A 19,621-nucleotide genomic window follows, 5' to 3' on the forward strand; every position below is an offset into this window, starting at 1 on the left:
CTGGGATCAGACATTCTCTCCTTTAAGAGGCTGCCATTTTTCCTCGCTGGACCAAGGGGGCCATCTGGGTGCTTGAGTCTACCCACTGGTGCTTGGCTTCTTTCGCTGCCTGTGCCCTGGTGCTGACATCTGCATGGGCCTGGTTCTGCATCTCCAAGAAAGACAAGCACTTCCCAGTTTTGGGTTCAGCTTTCCTAGTCTCTTCCTTTCCTTAACCTCTCTTGCCATCCACCCCCCACCCCTGTGTTTGTACAGACAGTGAGCTCACCCTGGGCCTGGGCCCAGTTTCCACAGGCAACCAGCACACAGCACACACTCACACAAGCATGGGGGTGGAGGACCACTGGGGCCTCCCGGTCCTTTCCCTAGGGGCCTTCAGCCCCTGGCACCAACTAGAGGGGAGAGTGAGTCACCCAAACCACTGCCTCTGGGCTTACGTCACTTAAGCTCCCCCCCAGTCCTGCTGTACCCTCTGTAGCCACAGACAGCATGTGAGCTGACTCTATCCCTTTGATGTCCATGCTGAGCCTAGGCGCCTGCTTGGGTATCTGTTCCATCACTGGCGACGCCACAGGTAGGTGTGAATGGAGTAGCCAGGTGAGATAGTTTCCACGAAGCCCACCGCAGGGTCCTTGATGGTAAGAGGCACATCCTTAGAGGAGCTGGGGGAGGTGGGGAGGAGAAGCTGAGCGTGTGATCCCGCCAAGCCCACCGTCTTGTCTTCAGCCCAGTTCCCAGGCCCCACTGCTCTCACCGGTTTAGCACGACCACAACTGCAGAGCCATCGGGATGTATCAGTGCCACTGTGTCCAAGTCATTCTTCTCACTGGCAACCAGCCCCACTCTCTGGGAGCCCTCAGGAATGAACTTGCTGAAGTGGGAACAGGCATCGTCAGGGACCCCAGCCCAGCCCCCCTGGCCCTGAGGGCAGCTCCCATCAGTCTCTCACTTAAGAAGTGATCTTCCCTACCACCTACCCCCTCCCCCTAGAACCCTTCCAAAGCTCTGCCCTAACTCTCCAGGCCTCGAGCCGTGCGGCTGGGCGTGCCCTGCCCTCCCGCCTCCCAGCCCCAGCATCGGGCATTCAGGGATGGTCTGTGTCTCGAATGCCAGCTAGTCACTACCTGCCTAGATGGTGCAAGAGGGACATGCGTGCTGCTCCCAAAGTTCCCACCCTCAGCACCTTCCTGCTTCTTCACTGGGGGTGGGGGATGGGGGCGGGGGCCGGGGATACAATCCCAGTGCAGAAGATGCTAGGACTGGTGTGGAGTGGGGGTGCCCGCCCTCCACTCACCTGAAGTGGCCAAGGTGGTAAAACATGGGCTGTTTGTAAAATGTGTCCTTGGCGATGTCCACGATGATGGGGCTGTCGACAAAGTTGCGCACCCAATTGGGTCCCCCCTCAGGGTTTAGGGCGAGGTTCCAGTCAGTCCAGCCGACCACATGGTAGAGGAGGTTCTAGGGTAGGAACAGGGCAGAGACAAAGGCCCCCAGTTAAGTGTCACATGAGGGAGACAGGCTATGGTGCCTCAACCTTGTGAGGGGAGTAATATCTAAGGAGGGAGGGATTGTGAGGACAGAGGCATCGCCAGAGAAGCTGAGGAATCTGAGGCCGATGTAACTGCTCAAGCATTTGGAACGAGGGTGATGGGGTGTGCAGATCTGTGAAGGGAAGGCAACAGAGGGGATCATGATATCCCAAAATTTGCTCCAAAGAGTAAGCCAGCTGGGGAAAAGCTGGAGAGGAGCCTTTGGTGAGACTAGCAAGGGGTCTGAGGGGGTCTGCTTTGCGAAAAGGGAGGCTGAGGTGATTCACCGTGATGATGCTGTGGCTGTACTGCACCCCTCGATCCCAGGAGCCCAGCCGCACGCTCTGCTCCCAGAACTTGGAGCCCACACAGGCCTCTGAGGCAAAGAGCATGGTGTCGGGGAACAGGCGATGTGTCTCCCCCAGGGTGGCTTTTGCTGGAGCCAGAAAGTCCAGGTACCAATGTACAGCGATGCCATGAACATACTTAGCTGCCTCTGGGTCTGCCAGCACCTGTACAGGGAAAGGAAAGGACTACTGGGGAAAGAGAGCCACCGAGCCTGGGTCCTGCACAAAGGGTTCTGGAAGAGGCATTAGGACCTGAGAAGTGGGCAGTGGGATGAACACAACTTAGAGGGGGTTAAAGTGACAACCGTGGAGATTCATGGGGCCCTGGAGATCCAGAGGGGGATCACCACCACCACCAGCACCCCAGGGGTGCCACCTGGGCACCTGGTCCCAGCCAGGGTGCTCTAGGAATCAAGAGTTGGGGCAGGGAAGGCACTCTGTACGGGAGCCAGCCATTCGGATGCTGGACTTGGGGGTCACTAGGGTACCCATGGAGCTCCCGGTCCTTACCACCTGGGCCCAGTGGGGCAGCAGCAAGCGTTGGTCATCTAGCATGAGCAGTCGGACATTGCGGTGTGTACTGTTGGCGAGGGTGGGACCCAGGTCACGGGCGATGAAGTCTCGCTGGTGTTCAGGGGTGAAGCCCAGGCACTGGAAGGGGTACCCGCTAAATAGCCCTGCAGAAGGCTCGTTCTCAGCTGTCACTGCCCAGAACTGTAACTTGTGCTCAGCATAGGCATCTAGGAACCTGGCAAGGGAAAAGGTGTGTGATCATGGCCAAGACAGGGAACCAAGACCCTGGGGAATAGGAGGCCTGACTGGGTAGGGAAAACTGAAGGGCCTGATTCTGAAAGACCCAGAAGGTAGAAAGGTGAGCTGAGGAGATCTGGAGGCGGAACCAGATCAAGGGCTGGGACGTAGACCAGGGTGTCCGAGAGGGGAGGCTGGTCCGGACCCCATGGCCCTGCTGTTCCCTTACTTGACAAAGTATCTGGCCCAGGTCTGGTGGTAGAGATCCCCTGGATGACCCTTGAGTGTCCCCTTCCCATTCACTGCCCCATTGGTCTTGAGCCAAGTGGGTGATGTCCAGGGACTGGCAAAGAGTGAGACAGGGCGCTGGGCCAACTCCAGGGCTTGGTGGATCAGGGGTATCTAGAAACAAAGGTGGTGAGGAGAGAGACATCCAGAGTTGGAACATAAACAGACTGGCCCAACCAGTGTATCAGGCCTAGCTATCAGCCTCTGCCCTCCCACCCCAGGACAGAACACAGAGAGCAGGGGGCACGTTCTATGTCTCTCTGCAGACTGCTCTAGCCTGAGGCCTCTCAACCACCAGGCATCAATGCCACTGGGGCCTGAGGCAGCCAGAGTGCCCACCTTGAGCTTGACATCTTCCTCTGGGAGGCTGAAGTTGAGCAACTGGAAGTCATCAGGGGTGTCAGCATAGGTGTAGGTGCGGATGGAGAAGTCACAGCTGGCCATGGGGACCCGCATGATGTTGTATTCGATTCCTGCAGAAAAAGAAGACCAAGATATGTGTGTCTGAGTCAGTAGGAGAATGTGGGGCATTGTCTACCACTTGCCGGTCCTAAATTATGTCTGAGTCAGGGCCAAGGGGAACTTGGGCTCTGGGTGAAGCGCAGACCTTCTGAGCCTGAGAGGCCCCAGGCACTCAGCAGAAGATGGGTAGGACAATCTTTTTTTTCACTGGGCATTAACAGAGACCCAAATGTCAGGGATGGGTGGATGTCAGGGTCAAAGGAAAGGTCAAAGTGTCAATTGCACTATGTCATCTTGTCCCCTTCCTCCTTACCTTCTTTAGAGAAGTACGATTTGAGTAGTAAATCCCGTGCAGGAGGTGACAGGGCAAGGATGTTGAGAGCAGCAGCATCTGTCATGGCCCCTCCAAAACCCTTCACTTTCTGGAACTTCTGATCTGGCTGCAGGGTCAATAGCAGCCCTGAGGACATCCATAGGGAATAAAGGGTGTCAGTGCACAGGGGAGAAACTCCATGGTGATCGCTGGCATGATTTAGCTGCAGGAGGACCCCAGCCTGGGTGAGGGGTGTAGTGGTTACCTGTGCCTGTGCGGTTGGCCTGGATGGTCCCCAGACTCAGCTCCATTCGGCGCCCACTGCGTGTGCTCTCAAAGCGGCTGAAGGTACCAGGGTCAGGCAGGGTCAGGGGGTCAAGAGAGTCACAGTATGTAGCATTGCAGACACAGACCACTGAGCTGTAGCCAAAGCTTTTAGGGCTGCAGGGGCGGGCACCTGGGAGGGAGAGAGCACAAGAGAGGCAAGGGCTGAAGGATGAAGATGGGGAGAAGGGACACACTAGTTGGAAGGAAAGACTGAATACTGATTTCAAAGATTCTCTTGATGTACCCCACAGTTGATCTCAGTCACTCAAAAGGGTTTAGTGAGCATCTAATGAAGTCCACCACCAGTATGCCAGAGACTACCAAAGGACCATAAGGCAGAAGGGGGCCTCGGGGCTCCCTCCCTCCTCCTTGACTCACCTGATGCCCACGACACGGCCTGAAGTAGAAGCAATCCCATGAGGCTGGGAGCCAAGATGCCTACTCTGTCCCGGGGCTTGGGACACTCCTGAGAACAGAATGAGGAGAGGCTAGAAGGCAAGCCCCTCTCCACCTCTCATCTACTCTCCCAGGCAGGGCTCGACTGCCTGTGGGCACCCAGCCTAGTCTCCCACCTTTAATAGAATGGAACAAAGCCCACAGACACCTGGGTCCAGACACCCTCCAAGCCCTCTGCTAGTAATAGCTCTCTGCCCACCCCGACCAGGACCCTCCTCCACCCCTCTTCCTAACCATTTCTCCCTCAACCTCACCTTCCCTCCATCTGTCCCTCCATCAAAGGGCCGTGATGGCCTGGTTTCGAGGAGAGTGTGTCGTTCACTGAATTCCAGAGCCTGGATGGCCAGGATTCCAGAAAGAGCGACAAGACCATTTGGGAGCCCTGGCCCACTCACCTCTCTGGAAGGACTTGAAAGCTCCATCACCAGATGAGAAGACTGCGGGGTTCCCAAACCTCGAAGGGATAGAGTATCAGCTAAATAAAAACAGGGGTGCAGTAGCCTGAGGTAGCTATACGCACCAGATGAGCCCTGCGGGTTAATTACAGCAAAATGGAGTGGATGTGTCATGTGATAACTATGGGAGAGTCACATGACACAAGAAGTGAGGCAATCGCAACCATACTTGTAAAGGGCGACTGACTGTCTTCCTCCGGGCTGTTGGTGATTATACACCCTATGAAATTCTGGAAGGCATGTATGGATGACAATTTTAGGAAGAATCTAGATGAAAGATCTGAATGAAGGATTGGGTAGAGGTTCCCGAATCCCAAAGGATGGGAACCACAGCAGGAACATTGCTTTCTTGAGAAAAAATTTTAAAGTCATGCTAATAAAGGTGATACTAATAAAAGAGGTTCACTGTGCAAAATACTGAGGCCAAAATACTGAGAGATGATTAAGAAGTCTTTGCCCTATTGAGGTTCAGAAGGCTTATAAGAGTCAGACTCTTACACGGATGGTTACAGATAAAGACAAAATCGGTAACAGGTGTGCACAGAGAGACCCTTCATGCTGGGGTTATCCTGGAAGGTTTCATGGAGGAGAAGAGGTGAGGTTTAGGGAATATTAACCAGAGAAGTGCAGGGACGATGGGCCCTGGGCAGAGGGACAGTGCTTCTCCAGTCCTCATTTGTTTCATCATCAGATGCAGATGAGAAGGAAATCACAGGACAGGGAGGTTGTGTAAAGTAGTTCAGAAACTGGAAAGTGTGGTACAAAGCTGCATCCTCAGTGGATGTGACAAGGGGGTTGTCCATGGTGTTGCCTCATGGGCCACATCATATTGATTCAGTGGGAGTGACACACACAATTATGACCTGACTGACTACAGCTCTCTGAGCCTACTTCCTCACCTGTAAAATGGAGGGAATACCACCACCTCACCAGGTCACTACTGAAATCAGGGAGATAAGCACAGTGCCTGGTACACAGTAGACACTTGGGAACCAGTTGTTTGTTGTGCCTTTTTGTTTTTTTAAATTCTCTCAGTGAAGTCTTTCCAGACACACTCCAGGCAAAATTGAACATTTCTTCTTCTAGGTTCCTGTAGCCCTATAGGAGCTATAGTCTCACTGAGACTATACTGAATATAGACTATACTGAATACAGTCCCAGTGAGACGAGCTTGGTTTGAATCCTGGCTCTACCACTTACTGGCTGTTTGACCTTCAGTAAATTACTTAATCACTCTAAGCCTCTGTTTCTCATCTATAAAAGGGGAGAGATAACTCCTATCTCACAGAATTGCTGTGAGGTGTGTAAGTATGATAATGTGTGTCTAGCACACTGCTTGGCACCAAACACTGCAACAAGTTAGGGCTGTGTTTATGGAAGGAGCTTGGAGTTCCCCCAAAGGAATGGCTTACTCATTCTAAGTAGAAGGCCTGGCACAGGGTGGGTAGGTGCCAGCTTGTTGCATTGAACTGAACCATCATCACTAGGTCAAATCTGCCCCATCTAGACTTCCTGTTTTTCCAGGAAATGTTGCACAGGGCTTGTTCTTGGGAGGAGGGCAGGTGATCTTATTTCCCTCTAGTTCACTCACTCCACAAATATTTATTGATATTAAGTACATACTACATTTGCCCCTATCTCCTCTGTTGGCTTTATTTATTTATTTTTTAACATCTTTATTGGAGTATAATTGCTTTACAATGGTGTGTTAGTTTCTGCTGTATAACAAAGTGAATCAGTTATACATATACATATGTCCCCATATCTCTTCCCTCTTGCATCTCCCTCCCTCCCACCCTCCCTATCCCACCCCTCTAGGTGGTCACAAAGCACAGAGCTGATCTCCCTGTGCTATGTGCTCTGTTGGCCTTACAGCCCCACTCCCCTCCCTGTTTCCCTCTGCAGGCACAGAGTTTGTGAGTGTCTTGTTTCTTCTCTCACAATGTGGTCTGCCCTTGAGGCTTTTATATTTTATTTTCTAAATAAAGTTGGTTATAATAAGGGCTAATATTTATTGAGTACTTACTCTGTGCTACTCTATGTTCATAGTCTCGTTTTATTCTCACGTGGCAGATACTATTATTTTCTCCATTTTAGAGATGAGGAACCTAAGACTCTGAAAGGTCATGAACTTGCCCAAAGTCGCTTGACTACTCGGTGGTGGAACCTGGATTTGTAATGAGGCGGGGCGGGCACACAGCCCTTAGCTCACAGCTGTTAGTGCGAGACCCTGAGCGCCGCGGGTAGAGGTCCCGCTCCGCCAACAGTCAGCCTGGCAGTGGTCCTCTCAGCAGAGAGTGGGTTAGGCCGAGGCAGATCTCGGCCTTCTCGCCGGGACCCTCCAGGCTCTCCAGCCGCGGGGCCAGTGGGTGAGCTGGGGTGCCCCGGGGACAGGCTGAGGGCTGTGTCCCGCAGAGCTACAAGCCCTCACCACGGCCACCCACTGGCCGGGTCCAGGCCTCGAAGCAGCAGCAAATCTCTCCCCCATCCCCGCCTGTGCAGCCTAATGGCAGTGGTGGTCTCCATGGGTCCCAGGCCATGGAGGCCTCAGCACCTGCAGTATATGGACACTGTCATTAAGGTAACAGCTTCAGGGACTTCCCTGGTAGCATCGTGGTTAAGAATCCGCCTGCCAATGCAGGGGACACGGGTTTGAGCCCTGCTCTGGGAAGATCCCACATGCCGCGGAGCAACTAAGCCTGTGCACCACAACTACTGAGCCTACGCTCTAGAGCCCGTGAGCCACAACTACTGAGCCCGCGTGCTGCAACTACTGAAGCCCGCACGCCTAGAGCCCGTGCTCCACAACAAGAGAAACCACTGCAATGAGAAGCCTGTGCACCGCAACGAAGAGCCCTGCTCTCCGCAGTTAGAGAAAGCCTGCGCGCAGCAACGAAGACCCAATGCAGCCAAAATTTTTAATTAATTAATTAATTAAAATAAATTTTTAAAAAAGGTAACAGCTTCAACCAGCTTCAGTCTCTCCCTTCACATTTCTGAAATTGGTACAGCTTAGATCAGTTGTCTCCCGCTAGGAGGTGGCCAGAGGTCAGGGTTAAGCTGCAAGGACAAAAAAAAAAAAAAGCTGCAAGGACACTGCACATCATTACTTGAGGTCCACCTCTGTGGTTGGGGCTATTCTCAAAGAAGGGCAATCGTTGTGAGCTGGGAATTCACCTGACTGGTATTTGCTACAACATGTATTCCTATCGATCCTATACAAATCATTCTCTCCAGTGTAAATGAAAAGCCAGAGGGCCAGCTGGATCCTTGGGCACCTGGCTCCCTCAGTGATGACGGCTGGGCAGGGTCTGGGGACCTGGCCCTGAGGGTGCCGCCAGATGAGATCTGCCTCTTCAGCCGGGCCTGGGCACTGGCGGGAGGACCCAGACCAGGGGCTGGATGAATGCTCCCGGGCAGGATAACTAGCCCTCACAAGGACCCCCTCCTTTAGCCAGGGCCTGGACCCCAGAGGGTAAAGGTTGAGCCTTTGGGACCTTGCCCTTTCTCGTCAGAACAGAGAATAACATTTGTTTTGGTGGAGGTTTACAGGAACGTCGTGACCTGACCTCAAGAACAAAGCATCTGACACCAAAGAAGTCTGCAACAACTAACCGCAGCCCTCCCTCACCTTTCCTATAAACGAGCTTTGCTGAAAGCTTTCTTTCGGGGAGTTGGGGTTTTTAAGGCATGAGCCACCCGTCTCCTTGCACGGCCCTGCAATAAACCTTTCTCTCTCCAAACTCCGACGTTTTGGTATTGTTTGGCCTCACTACGCGTTGGGCACACGGACTTGCGTCCGATAAGATTTGTATCCAGGGTCCTATGACACACATCACACATTTGATGAGTGCCTCCGGTGTGCCAAATGCTACATTAGCTGCTGGTTATTTTCAAAAGCTGCTGTGCTGGTCTGCAGCGTTTGTTTTGTACTGTTTTAAAATCGTCCCGTGTTTTCTACACGTGTTTTACCTGCTCAAAATGAAGCCCAAGTTGGCTTCTGAAGTGCTGGCTACATGGCAACATTTCTGGATCTGTGTTCTTCAAAGGCATTTGTCAGGGGATAACTTGTCAATAATGAAACAGAATCCAGGACTCCCAGGTTGGGCAAGATGGATTGATTTTCAGCTGGGGAGAGGCAGGTGTGCCTCTCTTCCCAAGCTTCACTCTCCCTGTCCTGGGAGATCTCAGCACAACAGCCTGAGCACCCCTTTTCATAAAAAGTATTTCCTCACATACTCTCTACTATCCTGAAATGAACGTATAGATACTATGACTTACCTACACACACAATTTAAGAGAATCAATATAGTTGCCTTAATTGGCATATAAAGGAAAGATAATGAGACTATTTTTTATAGCAAAATATGTTTTCAATAAGTAAATGCTTAGGCATGATTACCTACAAGACATTATAAAATAGTCAGATATGTACTAACCTAAATGGAATAAATTAGGATTTAACAGAAGCAAAAATTATTTATTTATTTATTTGGCTGTGTTGGGTCTTCATCGCTGCCCACGGGCTTTCTCTAGTTGAGGCGTGCAGGGGCTACTATTTGTTGAGGTGCGCAGGCCTCTCACTGCGGTGGCTTCTCTTGTTGTGGAGCCCGGGCTCTAGGCGTGCGGGCTTTAGTAGTTGTGGCTCGCAGGCTCTAGAGCGCAGGCTCAGTATTTGTGGCTCACGGGCTTAGTTGCTCCGCGGCATGTGGGATCTTCCTGGACCAGGGCTCGAACCCATGTCCCCTGCATTGGCAGGCGGACTCTTAACCACTGCGCCACCAGGGAAGCCCCTTAAGAGTCAATCTTTATGAATAAGATTCAGTGCATTCCACATGTCTTCACAAATTTACTATTTGATTCTAGGCCTTAGCAATTCAGTAAGGAAAAGGACAGTCTTTTCAACAAACGGTGCTGAGATGACTAGCTATCATGCAAAAAGACAAACTTAGGGACTTCCCTGGTGGCGCAGGGGTTAAGAATTCGCCTGCCAATGCAGGGGATATGGGTTCGAGCCCTGGTCCGGGAAGATCCCACATGCCGCAGGGCAACTAAGCCCGTGTGCCACAACTACTGAGCCTGCACTCCAGAGCCCACGAGCCACAACTACTGAGCCCGCGTGCCACAACTACTGAAGTCCGCGCGCCTAGAGCCGGTGCTCCGCAACAAGAGAAAACCCCGCTCACCGCAACTAGAGAAAGCCTGTGCGCAGCAACGAAGACCCAAAGCAGCCAAAAATTAAAAAAATATATATATAAATAAATAAATTTATTTTAAAAAAAAGATAAACTTAGACCCTTACCTCACTCCATAATCAAAAATCAAAGCAAAATGGATCATAGACTTAAATGTAAGAGCTAAAACTCTTAAATTTCTGGAAGAAGGAAGGCTAGGAGTAAATCTTTGTGACCTTGGATTAGCCAGTGGTTTCTTTTTCTTTTGTTTTAGGCAACAACAAACATTTGTTATCTCACATAGTTTCTGTGGGTAAGGAATTCAGGAGTGGCTCATCTGGATGGTTCAGACTTGAGGCTTCTCAAAAGATTGTAGCCAAGATGTTGGTCAGGGCTGCTATCATCTGTAGTAGGCTTGACTGGGCTGAGGCTCTGCTTCCAAGTTAAGCCAATAACATAGGTGGTGAACTGGGGCTGGCTGTTGGCAGAAGGCCTCCGTTCCCTACCATGTGGAATAATTCATAGGGCTGCTTGAGTGTCCTCACAACATGACAGCTGGATTCCTCTCCAGTGAGTCATCTAAGAGAGAGTAAGGCAGAAGCCACAAGGTCCTAGCCTCAGGAGTCACACAGTATCATTTTCACAATATCCTATTGGTTACACAGGTCTTCTATACAGATGTGTGTGGGGCAGAGGGGCTAAATAAAGGTGTAAACACCAGGAGGTGGGGATCATTTGGGGGCCATCTAGGAGGCAATCTGCCATAGTCCGTCCCCTGGCTTCCAATAAGTCATGTCCCTCCCACACATAAATACTCTTACTTCCTCCCAAGGTTTCCAGAAGTCTCATCTTCTTATAGCTTAAGTCCAGAATCTCTTTAGACAATGGTTTCTTATTTACGATTCCAAAACACAAATGACAGAAAAAAAAAGATAAATTGGACTTCATCAAAATGAAAAGTGTTTGTGTTTCAAAGGATGTAATCAAGAAAGTGAAAAGACATCCCACAAAATGGGATAAAATACTTTCAAATCATATCTCTGATAAAGGCCTAGTATCCAAAATATATAAAGAACTCTTATAACTCAGTAATAAGAAGATAACCCAATTAAAAAATGGGCAAAGGGGGCTTCCCTGGTGGCGCAGTGGTTGAGAATCTGCCTGCCAATGCAGGGGACACGGGTTCGAGCCCTGGTCTGGGAAGATCCCACATGCCGCGGAGCAACTGGGCCCGTGAGCCACAACTGCTGAGCCTGCGCGTCTGGAGCCTGTGATCCGCAACAAGAGAGGCCGCGACAGTGAAAGGCCAGCGCACCGCGATGAAGAGTGGCCCCCGCTTGCCGCAACTAGAGAAAGCCCTCGCACAGAAACGAAGACCCAACACAGCCATAAAAAAAAATAATAAATAAATAAATAATAAAAACAACTTACTTAACTAGTTACTTAAAAAAAAAAAAAAAAAATGGGCAAAGGACTTGAACAGATTTTCTCCAAAGATAATATAAAAATGGGCAACAAGCGCATGAAAAGATGCTTGACAACATTAGTCATTAAGGAAACGCAAATCAAAACCACTATGTGATACCACCTCATATGCACTAGGATGGCTATGATCAAAAAGACAGACAATAACAAGTGTTAGCAAGTATGTGCAGAAATTAGAATGCTCATATGTTACCGTGGGAATGTAAAGTGGTGCAGCCACTTTGGAAAACAGTTTGGCAGTTTCTCAAAATGTTAAACATAGAGTTACCATATGACCCAGCAACTCCATTTCTAGGTATCTACTTAAAAGAAATGAAAACATTTGTCCACCTGAAGACTTGCACATGAATATTTACAGCAGCGTTATTTATGGAAACAAACTAAATGTCCATCAGCTGGTGAATAAATACACAAATTGTGGTATTTCATTAAATGGAATACTATTCAGCAATAAAAAGGAACAAAATACTGATACATGCTACAATATGAATGTACCTCAAAAACATCATGTTAAGTGAAAGAAGCCAGACAAAAAGACCACACATTGTGTGATTCCATTTATATGAAATTCCAGAGTAAGCAAATCTGTAGACAGAAAATAGATTAGTGCTTGTCTGGGGCTGGAGTGGGAATGGAGATTAACTGTTGCAAAACTCTGTAAATTTACTCAAAATCATTGAACTGTACACTTAAAGGAGAAACTTTTATAGTATGTAAATCACACCTCAATGAAGCTAGTAAAAAAACTTTACTTTTATTACATATTTGCAGTTGGTTCATTGCTTTTGCAGGTACACTACTGCATTGAAACTCTTTTAAACTAAGTATATTGCATAGCTGGAAGTGCTCTAATACACTGAGTAGACAGATGCAATAATGTCAAGACAATGTATTTTATTTAAGCTTCCTTCTCCATAATGATCTCCTCCTAAATTATTGGGCTGTTCCAAAAAACAAAAAAACAACTTGTAAAACTTTTCTGCATTATTATATAATGAAGTCCTGCTGATTTATATTTGATTTTATATTTGCATATATTGTTGTTGTTGTTTTAATAAATTTATTTATTTATTTGCCTGCATTGGGTTTTCGTTGCTGTGCATGGGCTCTCTCTAGTTGCGGCGAGTGGGGGCTACTCTTCATTGTGGTGCGCAGGCTTCTCACTGAAGTGGCTTCTCTTGTTGCGGAGCATGGGCTCTAGGCGTGCGGGCTTCAGTAGTTGTGACACGTGGGCTCAGTAGCTGTGGTTCACAGGCTCTAGAGCGCAGGCTCAGTAGTTGTGGCACACGGGCTTAGTTGCTCCGTGGCATGTGGGATCTTCCCGGACCAGGGCACGAACCTGTGTCCCCTGCATTGGCAGGTGGATTCTTAACCACTGAGCCCCCAGGGAAGCCCTTTGCATATACTGTTGAGCAGAACATTCCAAAGTCAAGTAGAATGAGAGACAATTCTTCTTTGTTCAGGACTGTCCTCCATGTTATAGGTGGTCTACCTTTCCTGTCCTCTTTCCACTAAATTCTCAAAGTGCCTCCTAATCCTGGTCTCCACTAAAGACACGTTTCCAAAATGCCCTCTAGGGGGCGACTGAGAACCACTGCCCTTAGGGGAGTCACCTCAAACGCCCAGGTTGCAGTGGCCACTAGGGACGTACAAGGTGGCCACAAATGCATTCCTCGGTCCCCTTTACACAGCACTTTTATTTTATTTTTAATTTTTTTTTGGCTGTGCCGTAAGGCATGTGGGATCTTAGTTCCCCGACCAGGGATCGAACCTGTGTCCCTGCAGTGGAAGTGCGGAGCCTTAACCACTGGACCGCCAGGGAAGTCCCTGCACAGCACTTTTTTTTTTTTTTTTAATTTATTTATTTTTGGCTGTATTGGGTCTTTGTTGCTGTGCGTGGGCTTTCTCTAATGCGGGCGAACGGGGGCTACTCTTCATTGCAGTGCGCGGGCTTCTCATTGCGGTGGCTTCTGTTGTTGCGGAGCACGGGCTCTAGGCTCATGGGCTTCAGTAGTTGTGGCACGTCGGCTCAGTAGTCATGGTTTGTGGGCTCTAGAGCGCAGGCTCAGTAGTTGTGGCACATGGGTTTATTTGCTCCACGGCATGTGGGATCTTCCCGGGCCAGGGCTCGAACCCATGTCCCCTGCATTGGCAGGCAGATTCTTAACCACTGCACCACCAGGGAAGCCCTCTGCACAGCACTTTTAAAAGACTTAGCTAAACACCAAGGGAGGACAACTGGGAAATAAATATAAGCGAAAAGCAGAAATACAAAAATAGTTTGGCTGACCCAGCACAAGAGTTCTGATCCCACTTCAGCCAGCCCTGTGACGAGCTGTAGGCTTGACTCAGATAGCAAACTCCAGCCCTGGAGCCTGGCAAGTACCATGTCACAGGCCCCTTGCTCTTTAGGTCTCAGATCAACTCCCCAAGGAGGGTGCCTCCTCCCAGTTCCACTGTCACCTCCATGGTCAAGTCAAAGAGAGACACTCTTATGCCATGCATAGCAGAGTAGGTGCTCAAAAAATACTTAAGAGATGAATGAATGGATAAACCTTACCAGTCAACCTGGAACCTGTCCTTTCAGCTCTGGTTTCTGATCTGAAGATACACCACTCCTCCTGATTAATGACACCAAATAACTTGTTTCTCCAGTGAGACCCTTCTGCCCCTTAATTGCTAGGGTGTGGCTTCACCCTTGGATTCATCTGATTAACCAACTTTTTTTTTTCAGCTCTATTGAGATATAATTGACGTAACACTGTGTAAGTGTGTAAGTTTAAGGCGTAGAACTGATGACTTGATACATGTATATGTTGCCAAATGATTATGGCAATAAAGTTAGTTTGATTAACCAACTATTTTTTTTAAATATTTATTTATTTATTTATTTGGCTGCACTGGGTCTTAATTGCAGCACGCGGAAACTTAGTTGCGGGATATGGGATCTAGTTCCCTGACCAGGGATTGAACCTGGGCCCTCTGCATTGGGAACATGGAGCCTTAGCCACTGGACCACCAGGGAAGTCCCTGATTAACCAACTCTTAAACAATAACCATAGCATACTTGGTAAAGCCCAGTGCAAAATGAAAGTATTTGTACCTCACATGCTCTCCTATAATTTTTCTCAAGATACCAACAGTCAATCTTTCACAAGTGCTTATTACATGCATTAGCCTGACAACCCCACGTTACAGACGAGAAAACTGACTTAGGTCAAGTGAGTGGCAGAGTCAAGCCTAAATTCAGGTCTGTCTTACTCTGAAGCCCAAGCAGCTCTTAGCCATCATGTCATACAGCCTCCCAGATATTTCAGTTGCATATTTTCAGTCTTCTGTAAGTTTATAAATGGTCACAGGGCAAATCTCATGGTTACTATTTCTCTGAAACCTTAAAACTCTTCACTTAGAGACAAGCACAGAATCGGGGCTCAAGTTTACTGAATGAATGAATGGGTTAAGTTACCAACTGCACCCTCTCGCTGTTTAAGGTTCTGCTTGTCAGTGTTTCAGAGACTGTCCTTGGTGTAGTTTGAAGCAAAGGAGTGGTGAACTTCAGGAAGAATGAGGTTAACTCTGAACAAGACTATTACAGTGAAAGTGAGACCTAACTGAGGCGATTTGGTGGAGTCAACAGGAAGTATGATTCAAATACTGAACAACGGTGAGCCTGCTCGCACCTTCCTTATTGTTCTGAGCTTCCCATGCAGGGTTGTAATGAGGCTCATTGAAGATAACAGTACCTGAGAAGGGACTTCCCTGGTGGCGCAGTGGTTAAGAATCCACCTGCCAATGCAGGGGGCGGAGGTTCGAGCGAGCCTCGGTCCGGGAAGATCCCACATGCCACGGAGCAACTAAGCCCAGGCACCACAACTACTGAGCCTGCACGCTACAGCCCGCAAGCCACAACTACTGAGCCCACACGCCTAGAGCCTGTGCTCTGTAACAAGAGAAGCCACCGCAATGAGAAGCCCCTGCACCACAAGGAAGAGTAGCCCCCACTCGCCACAACTAGAGAAAGCCTGTGCACAGCAACAAAGACCCAACGCAGTCAAAAAAAAAAAAAAATCTGAGGTGTTCCTTGTAAACTGTAAAATTCCATATAGATGGCTGGAATTATTACTGTTATTGTTATCCAGGCTTTGTTTCTTCCCTCCAGGTACAGTAGAAGGAGTCTTCTGTGCGAGGCCTCTACCTCCACCCTTGCTCCCTCCGGCCGCCACCATTTCTCTCCTGTTCCCCTCAAGAAGAGGCAATAAGGAAGGGTGTTTCAGCATGAACACCCGAGTGATTATACAGGATTGAAATCCCTGCTTCATTTCTCACTAGAACTGAGATATTGGGAAGTTACTTGACTTCTCAGAGCTTCAGTTTTCTCATCTCCAAAACTCTTGCCTCGTGGGTTGTTATGAGGATTTCATGCAACAATGCATGTAATATTACTCAGAGCCAAACCTCTGGAATGAGTTGCTACACCTGATGAGTCCTCTCTCCACTTCCTACACTCCATGGGCTGATACTGGACCCTCCTGGCTCCAAAACTGCTCTTGCCAAGGTCACTAATGATCCCTCTGTTGCTAAGTCCAATGAATAGTGCTCAGCCCTTTTTTTTTTTTAATATAAATATATTTATTTATTTATTTTGGTCTGCGTTGGGTCTTTGTTGCTGCGTGTGGGCTTTCTCTAGTTGCGGCGAGCGGGGCTACTCTTCGTTGCGGTGCGTGGGCTTCTCATTGCGGTGGCTTCTCTTATTGCGGAGCACAGGCTCTAGGCACGGGGGCTTCAGTAGTTGCAGCGCATGGGCTCAGTAGTTGTGGCGCACAGGCTCAGTAGTTGTGGCGCACAGGCTCAGTAGTTGTGGCACTCTGCGACATGTGTGATCTTCCCGGACCAGGGCTCGAACCCGTGTCCTCTGCATTGGCAGGTGGATTCCTAACCACTGCGCCACCAGGGAAGTCCCTGCTCAGCCCTATTTGACTGGACTTTTTACCTCAGTTGACACATAGCCCCTCCCTCCTAGAAGCACTCTCTTTTGTTTTCATGACTCCACACTCTGCTGCTTTGGATGTCCTCCCACTTCTTTGGCTGTTCCTTCTCTTTTGCAGGCTTCGCGTCCTTTCTGTCTGTTCCTTAGGGTTTTATCCTAGGCCTTCTCTTGTCATACGTCATGCTCTCTCCACAGAGATAACCCATGGCTTTGACTAACCTAATTGTTTTCTGGTTCCACAATCTCCACTTCCATTCCCAATCCTTCTCCTGGGATGGACTCTGTGATGTGACTCTGCCCTCCAGACCTTTCCTCTGGGTGTCTCACAGACACTTCAGCAGGACCATCATGAGAGCATCATCTCCTCCAGCCAAACCTACTTTTCCTCCTGTGTTTTCTTTCCCCATGAATAGAACCTCTTCCTCACAGAACCTGGGGCTCATCCTTGACTCTGTCCTTTCCCTGTACCCTTCTCCCTGTCAATTCTCTTCTAAACTACTGAAACATCTCTTGCTTGGCCTCCTACACTCTACTTTTATCCTCCAATCCATTCTCCAAGAACTGGATGGTCTAACTAAAATACAAATTCTGAAGCTACCACTCTCCCTCCTAAAATCCTTCAACGGCTCCACACTGCCTTTTAAGAGGGCTACCGGGACCTGGCATCTGTGTTCCAGTCTCATTTCTCACCTCTCCACTTGGACCATATGCTCCAATCACATTTCATCTAATAGGCCACATTCCATCTTGCCTCTCTGCTCTATGTTATTTTCTTCTCCTCTCTTGAAAAAAATGAATAACTATTCTTTTTCATCATTAACTCCTCAGCCTTAATGTCCCTACCATCAGTACCATTTTCCTGACACCCCTGAATGAGCTGGGCACCCCTGCTATGCGCTCCCCAAGACACATATTTGACAAATCATAATTGGGCATCTACTATGTGCCAGGCACTGTTCTAGACCCTGGTGATACAGTAATGAATAAGATTATAAAGTCCCTGGCCCTACGGAGCTTATATTCTAGTGGTGGTGGAAGACAAAAAACAGGTAATTTCAGGTGGCCGTAAGAACTATGAAACAAAATAAAGGGGAAGGGGGACTTCCCTGGCGGTCCAGTGGTTAGGACTTAGCCTTCCAATGAAGGGGGTGCAGGTTCGATCCCTGGTGGGGGAGCTAAGATTCCCACATGTCTTTAGGCCAAAAAACCAAAACATAAAACAGAAGCAACATTGTAACAAATTCAATAAAGACTTTAAAAATGGTCCACATCAAAAAAAAATAAATCTTAAAAAAAAAAGGGGGTAAGGAAGCTGGACAGAAGGAGTGAGTGGGACAGTGGTAAGAAGTGAGTTTGGAGTAAAAGGTTGGGGGTCAGATTCTGCAGGGCCTTGGTGGCCACAGTGAGGAGTCTGAATTTTGTTCCAAAATGGAAATTCACTGGACAGTTTGGGGCAGGGAAGTGACAACATCAGATTTATATTTTTAAAAGATCACTTTGGCTGCTGTGTAGAAATCAGACTGTAAGGGGCACGACGGAGACCAGCCTCCAATTACAGCCTGCCACAGACTGGCCCCCTTGTTCTACATCCTCTCTGCCTCAGAATCCTCTCAAAGGCTCTTCTTTACTATGCATCACTCTTCACCTCCATTTAGCCTAGGTAATGCCTATTCATCTTTCTTTCAGAACTCAGCTCATATGTCATTTTCTCCAAGAAATTCTCTCCTCTCACACACACCCCTCCTGTGTGTGAGGAGCCCTTACATCTCCTTTGTAGCTCTTATTACATTTGCAATTAATTGTACAAATGGCTTAATGTCAGTTATAGCACCCAGTGGCCTGCTAACTCCTTTGTCTGCTGATCTGTCCGTGAGAAAGCCCAGTAGGGCGGGGATCAGTCTGTATCCCCAGTACGTAGCACAGCACCCGGTGCTCGTCCCGTGCTCATTGAACATCTGTCGGATGATTGAAGAATGGATAAATTACATAGACCTTCTTCCCACTCCACCCCTCAAAAAAGCAAGTGGGTAGAAGAGGATTTGAAGATTTTCCCCCTCTTCTTCATTAGTAAAATACAACCATCCCTACAATTAATAATAACAACGATGATAAAAAGGTGAAGTGCAGACGCAGGGAAAGGAGAGTTAAGATCCAAAAAGTGCAAAATCCATTACGCCTACCGTCGGCGAAGCGAAACAGCAGCCCCAAACGGAGGCGAAGGGAAATCCCAGAGCAGCCTGCAAAGCGGGGTGGGCGGGGCGGTAGAAGGGGGCTCAGCAGAGCTAGGCTGCCCTCCACCACGCGCAGCCGCGAGACACGCAGGGCCGGCGGGGCGGGGCCGGGGCCTAGCTCAAGAAGGGAGACCCCCGAATCGTCAGGAGGCGGGACGCAGGCCCTTTCCTCACGTCTTATTGGTTGTGCTGGGGACGGACTGTTTTCGCTGACCAGCCGTAGCCCAAATAGGGCGCAAGCGTATCCGGGGGTCTGTTCGGGAAGTGGGCGCGGAAAGCGAGAAGCGCGCATGCGTCTCGTTTTACAATCGCCAGCACAACCTAAGGGATGGGGGAGATTGAAGTCCCTCAATGAGTCCAGCTTACGGAAGTTGAGGTGGATTCTTGAGCTTCCTACTTTGGGAGCCTCAGGATAGGGAACATTCAGTGCCCAGAAATTGCCCCGTTGGGAATCCCAATCTCCACTCCCTGCTACCTCATTTTGTCGTTCTGGCCGCGCCCTAACTCTCCCTCCCTGAAGCTGGGTTGTTATGATGGTGAATTATTCAAGAAGCCTTGCAGCCAGACGCCATCTATGGGCAGTGCCTCTCCCTACCCCCTTCCTCTCCTGTAGGGCCCCACGGCTATCCCCAAAGTCATAGGGTCTCCAAGCTGTTTACAAGGCCCCACTCTGCCTTTTAATAACTTAATGAGTTTCTTGAGGACCTACTAAGTGTTAGATCCAGTGCAATGAGCAAGCCCCTGCTCTCAGGAGCTTGCATTCTGTGGGACGACACAGAAAACAAAAACAAGATAATTTTGGATAGTGATAGGTGTT

General features: G+C 49.0%; 1 protein-coding gene across 4 annotated transcripts; it reads right to left on the reverse strand.

Annotated features, from left to right (window-relative positions):
• Position 1: 1 nt before the first annotated feature.
• GBA1 (glucosylceramidase beta 1) lies at positions 2 to 18,912 on the reverse strand. 4 transcript variants are annotated; one of them, XM_007178437.3, is made up of 12 exons: positions 18,754 to 18,912; positions 4,868 to 4,947; positions 4,395 to 4,482; positions 3,955 to 4,146; positions 3,690 to 3,836; positions 3,254 to 3,387; positions 2,856 to 3,028; positions 2,387 to 2,624; positions 1,817 to 2,041; positions 1,295 to 1,458; positions 755 to 871; positions 2 to 662 (listed from the first exon to the last, which is right to left on the reverse strand). In XM_007178437.3, the coding sequence occupies exons 2-12, from the start codon at positions 4,892 to 4,894 to the stop codon at positions 557 to 559; spliced, it is 1,611 nt and encodes a 536-aa protein (XP_007178499.1). In that variant the 5' UTR covers positions 4,895 to 4,947; positions 18,754 to 18,912; the 3' UTR covers positions 2 to 556. The 4 variants fall into 4 exon arrangements, with proteins under 4 accessions (XP_007178499.1, XP_057400051.1, XP_057400044.1 ...); XM_057544068.1 differs by having other exon boundaries at positions 4,868 to 4,926; positions 18,754 to 18,910; XM_057544061.1 differs by having other exon boundaries at positions 4,868 to 5,002; positions 18,754 to 18,909.
• Positions 18,913 to 19,621: the final 709 nt, after the last annotated feature.

The sequence above is a fragment of the Balaenoptera acutorostrata genome, chromosome 1 (assembly GCF_949987535.1).
Source record: "Balaenoptera acutorostrata chromosome 1, mBalAcu1.1, whole genome shotgun sequence".
Lineage (NCBI taxonomy): Eukaryota > Metazoa > Chordata > Mammalia > Artiodactyla > Balaenopteridae > Balaenoptera > Balaenoptera acutorostrata.

Coding starts and splice junctions, on each gene's coding strand:
- GBA1 (XM_007178437.3), bottom strand. CDS start 4,894: ATGGAGCTTTCAAGTCCTTCCAGAGAG. Junction 3,029..3,253: donor AGGAAGATGTCAAGCTCAAG/GTGGGCACTCTG, acceptor CTTTGTTTCTAG/ATACCCCTGATCCACCAAGC. Junction 663..754: donor GTTGTGGTCGTGCTAAACCG/GTGAGAGCAGTG, acceptor CACCTCCCCCAG/CTCCTCTAAGGATGTGCCTC.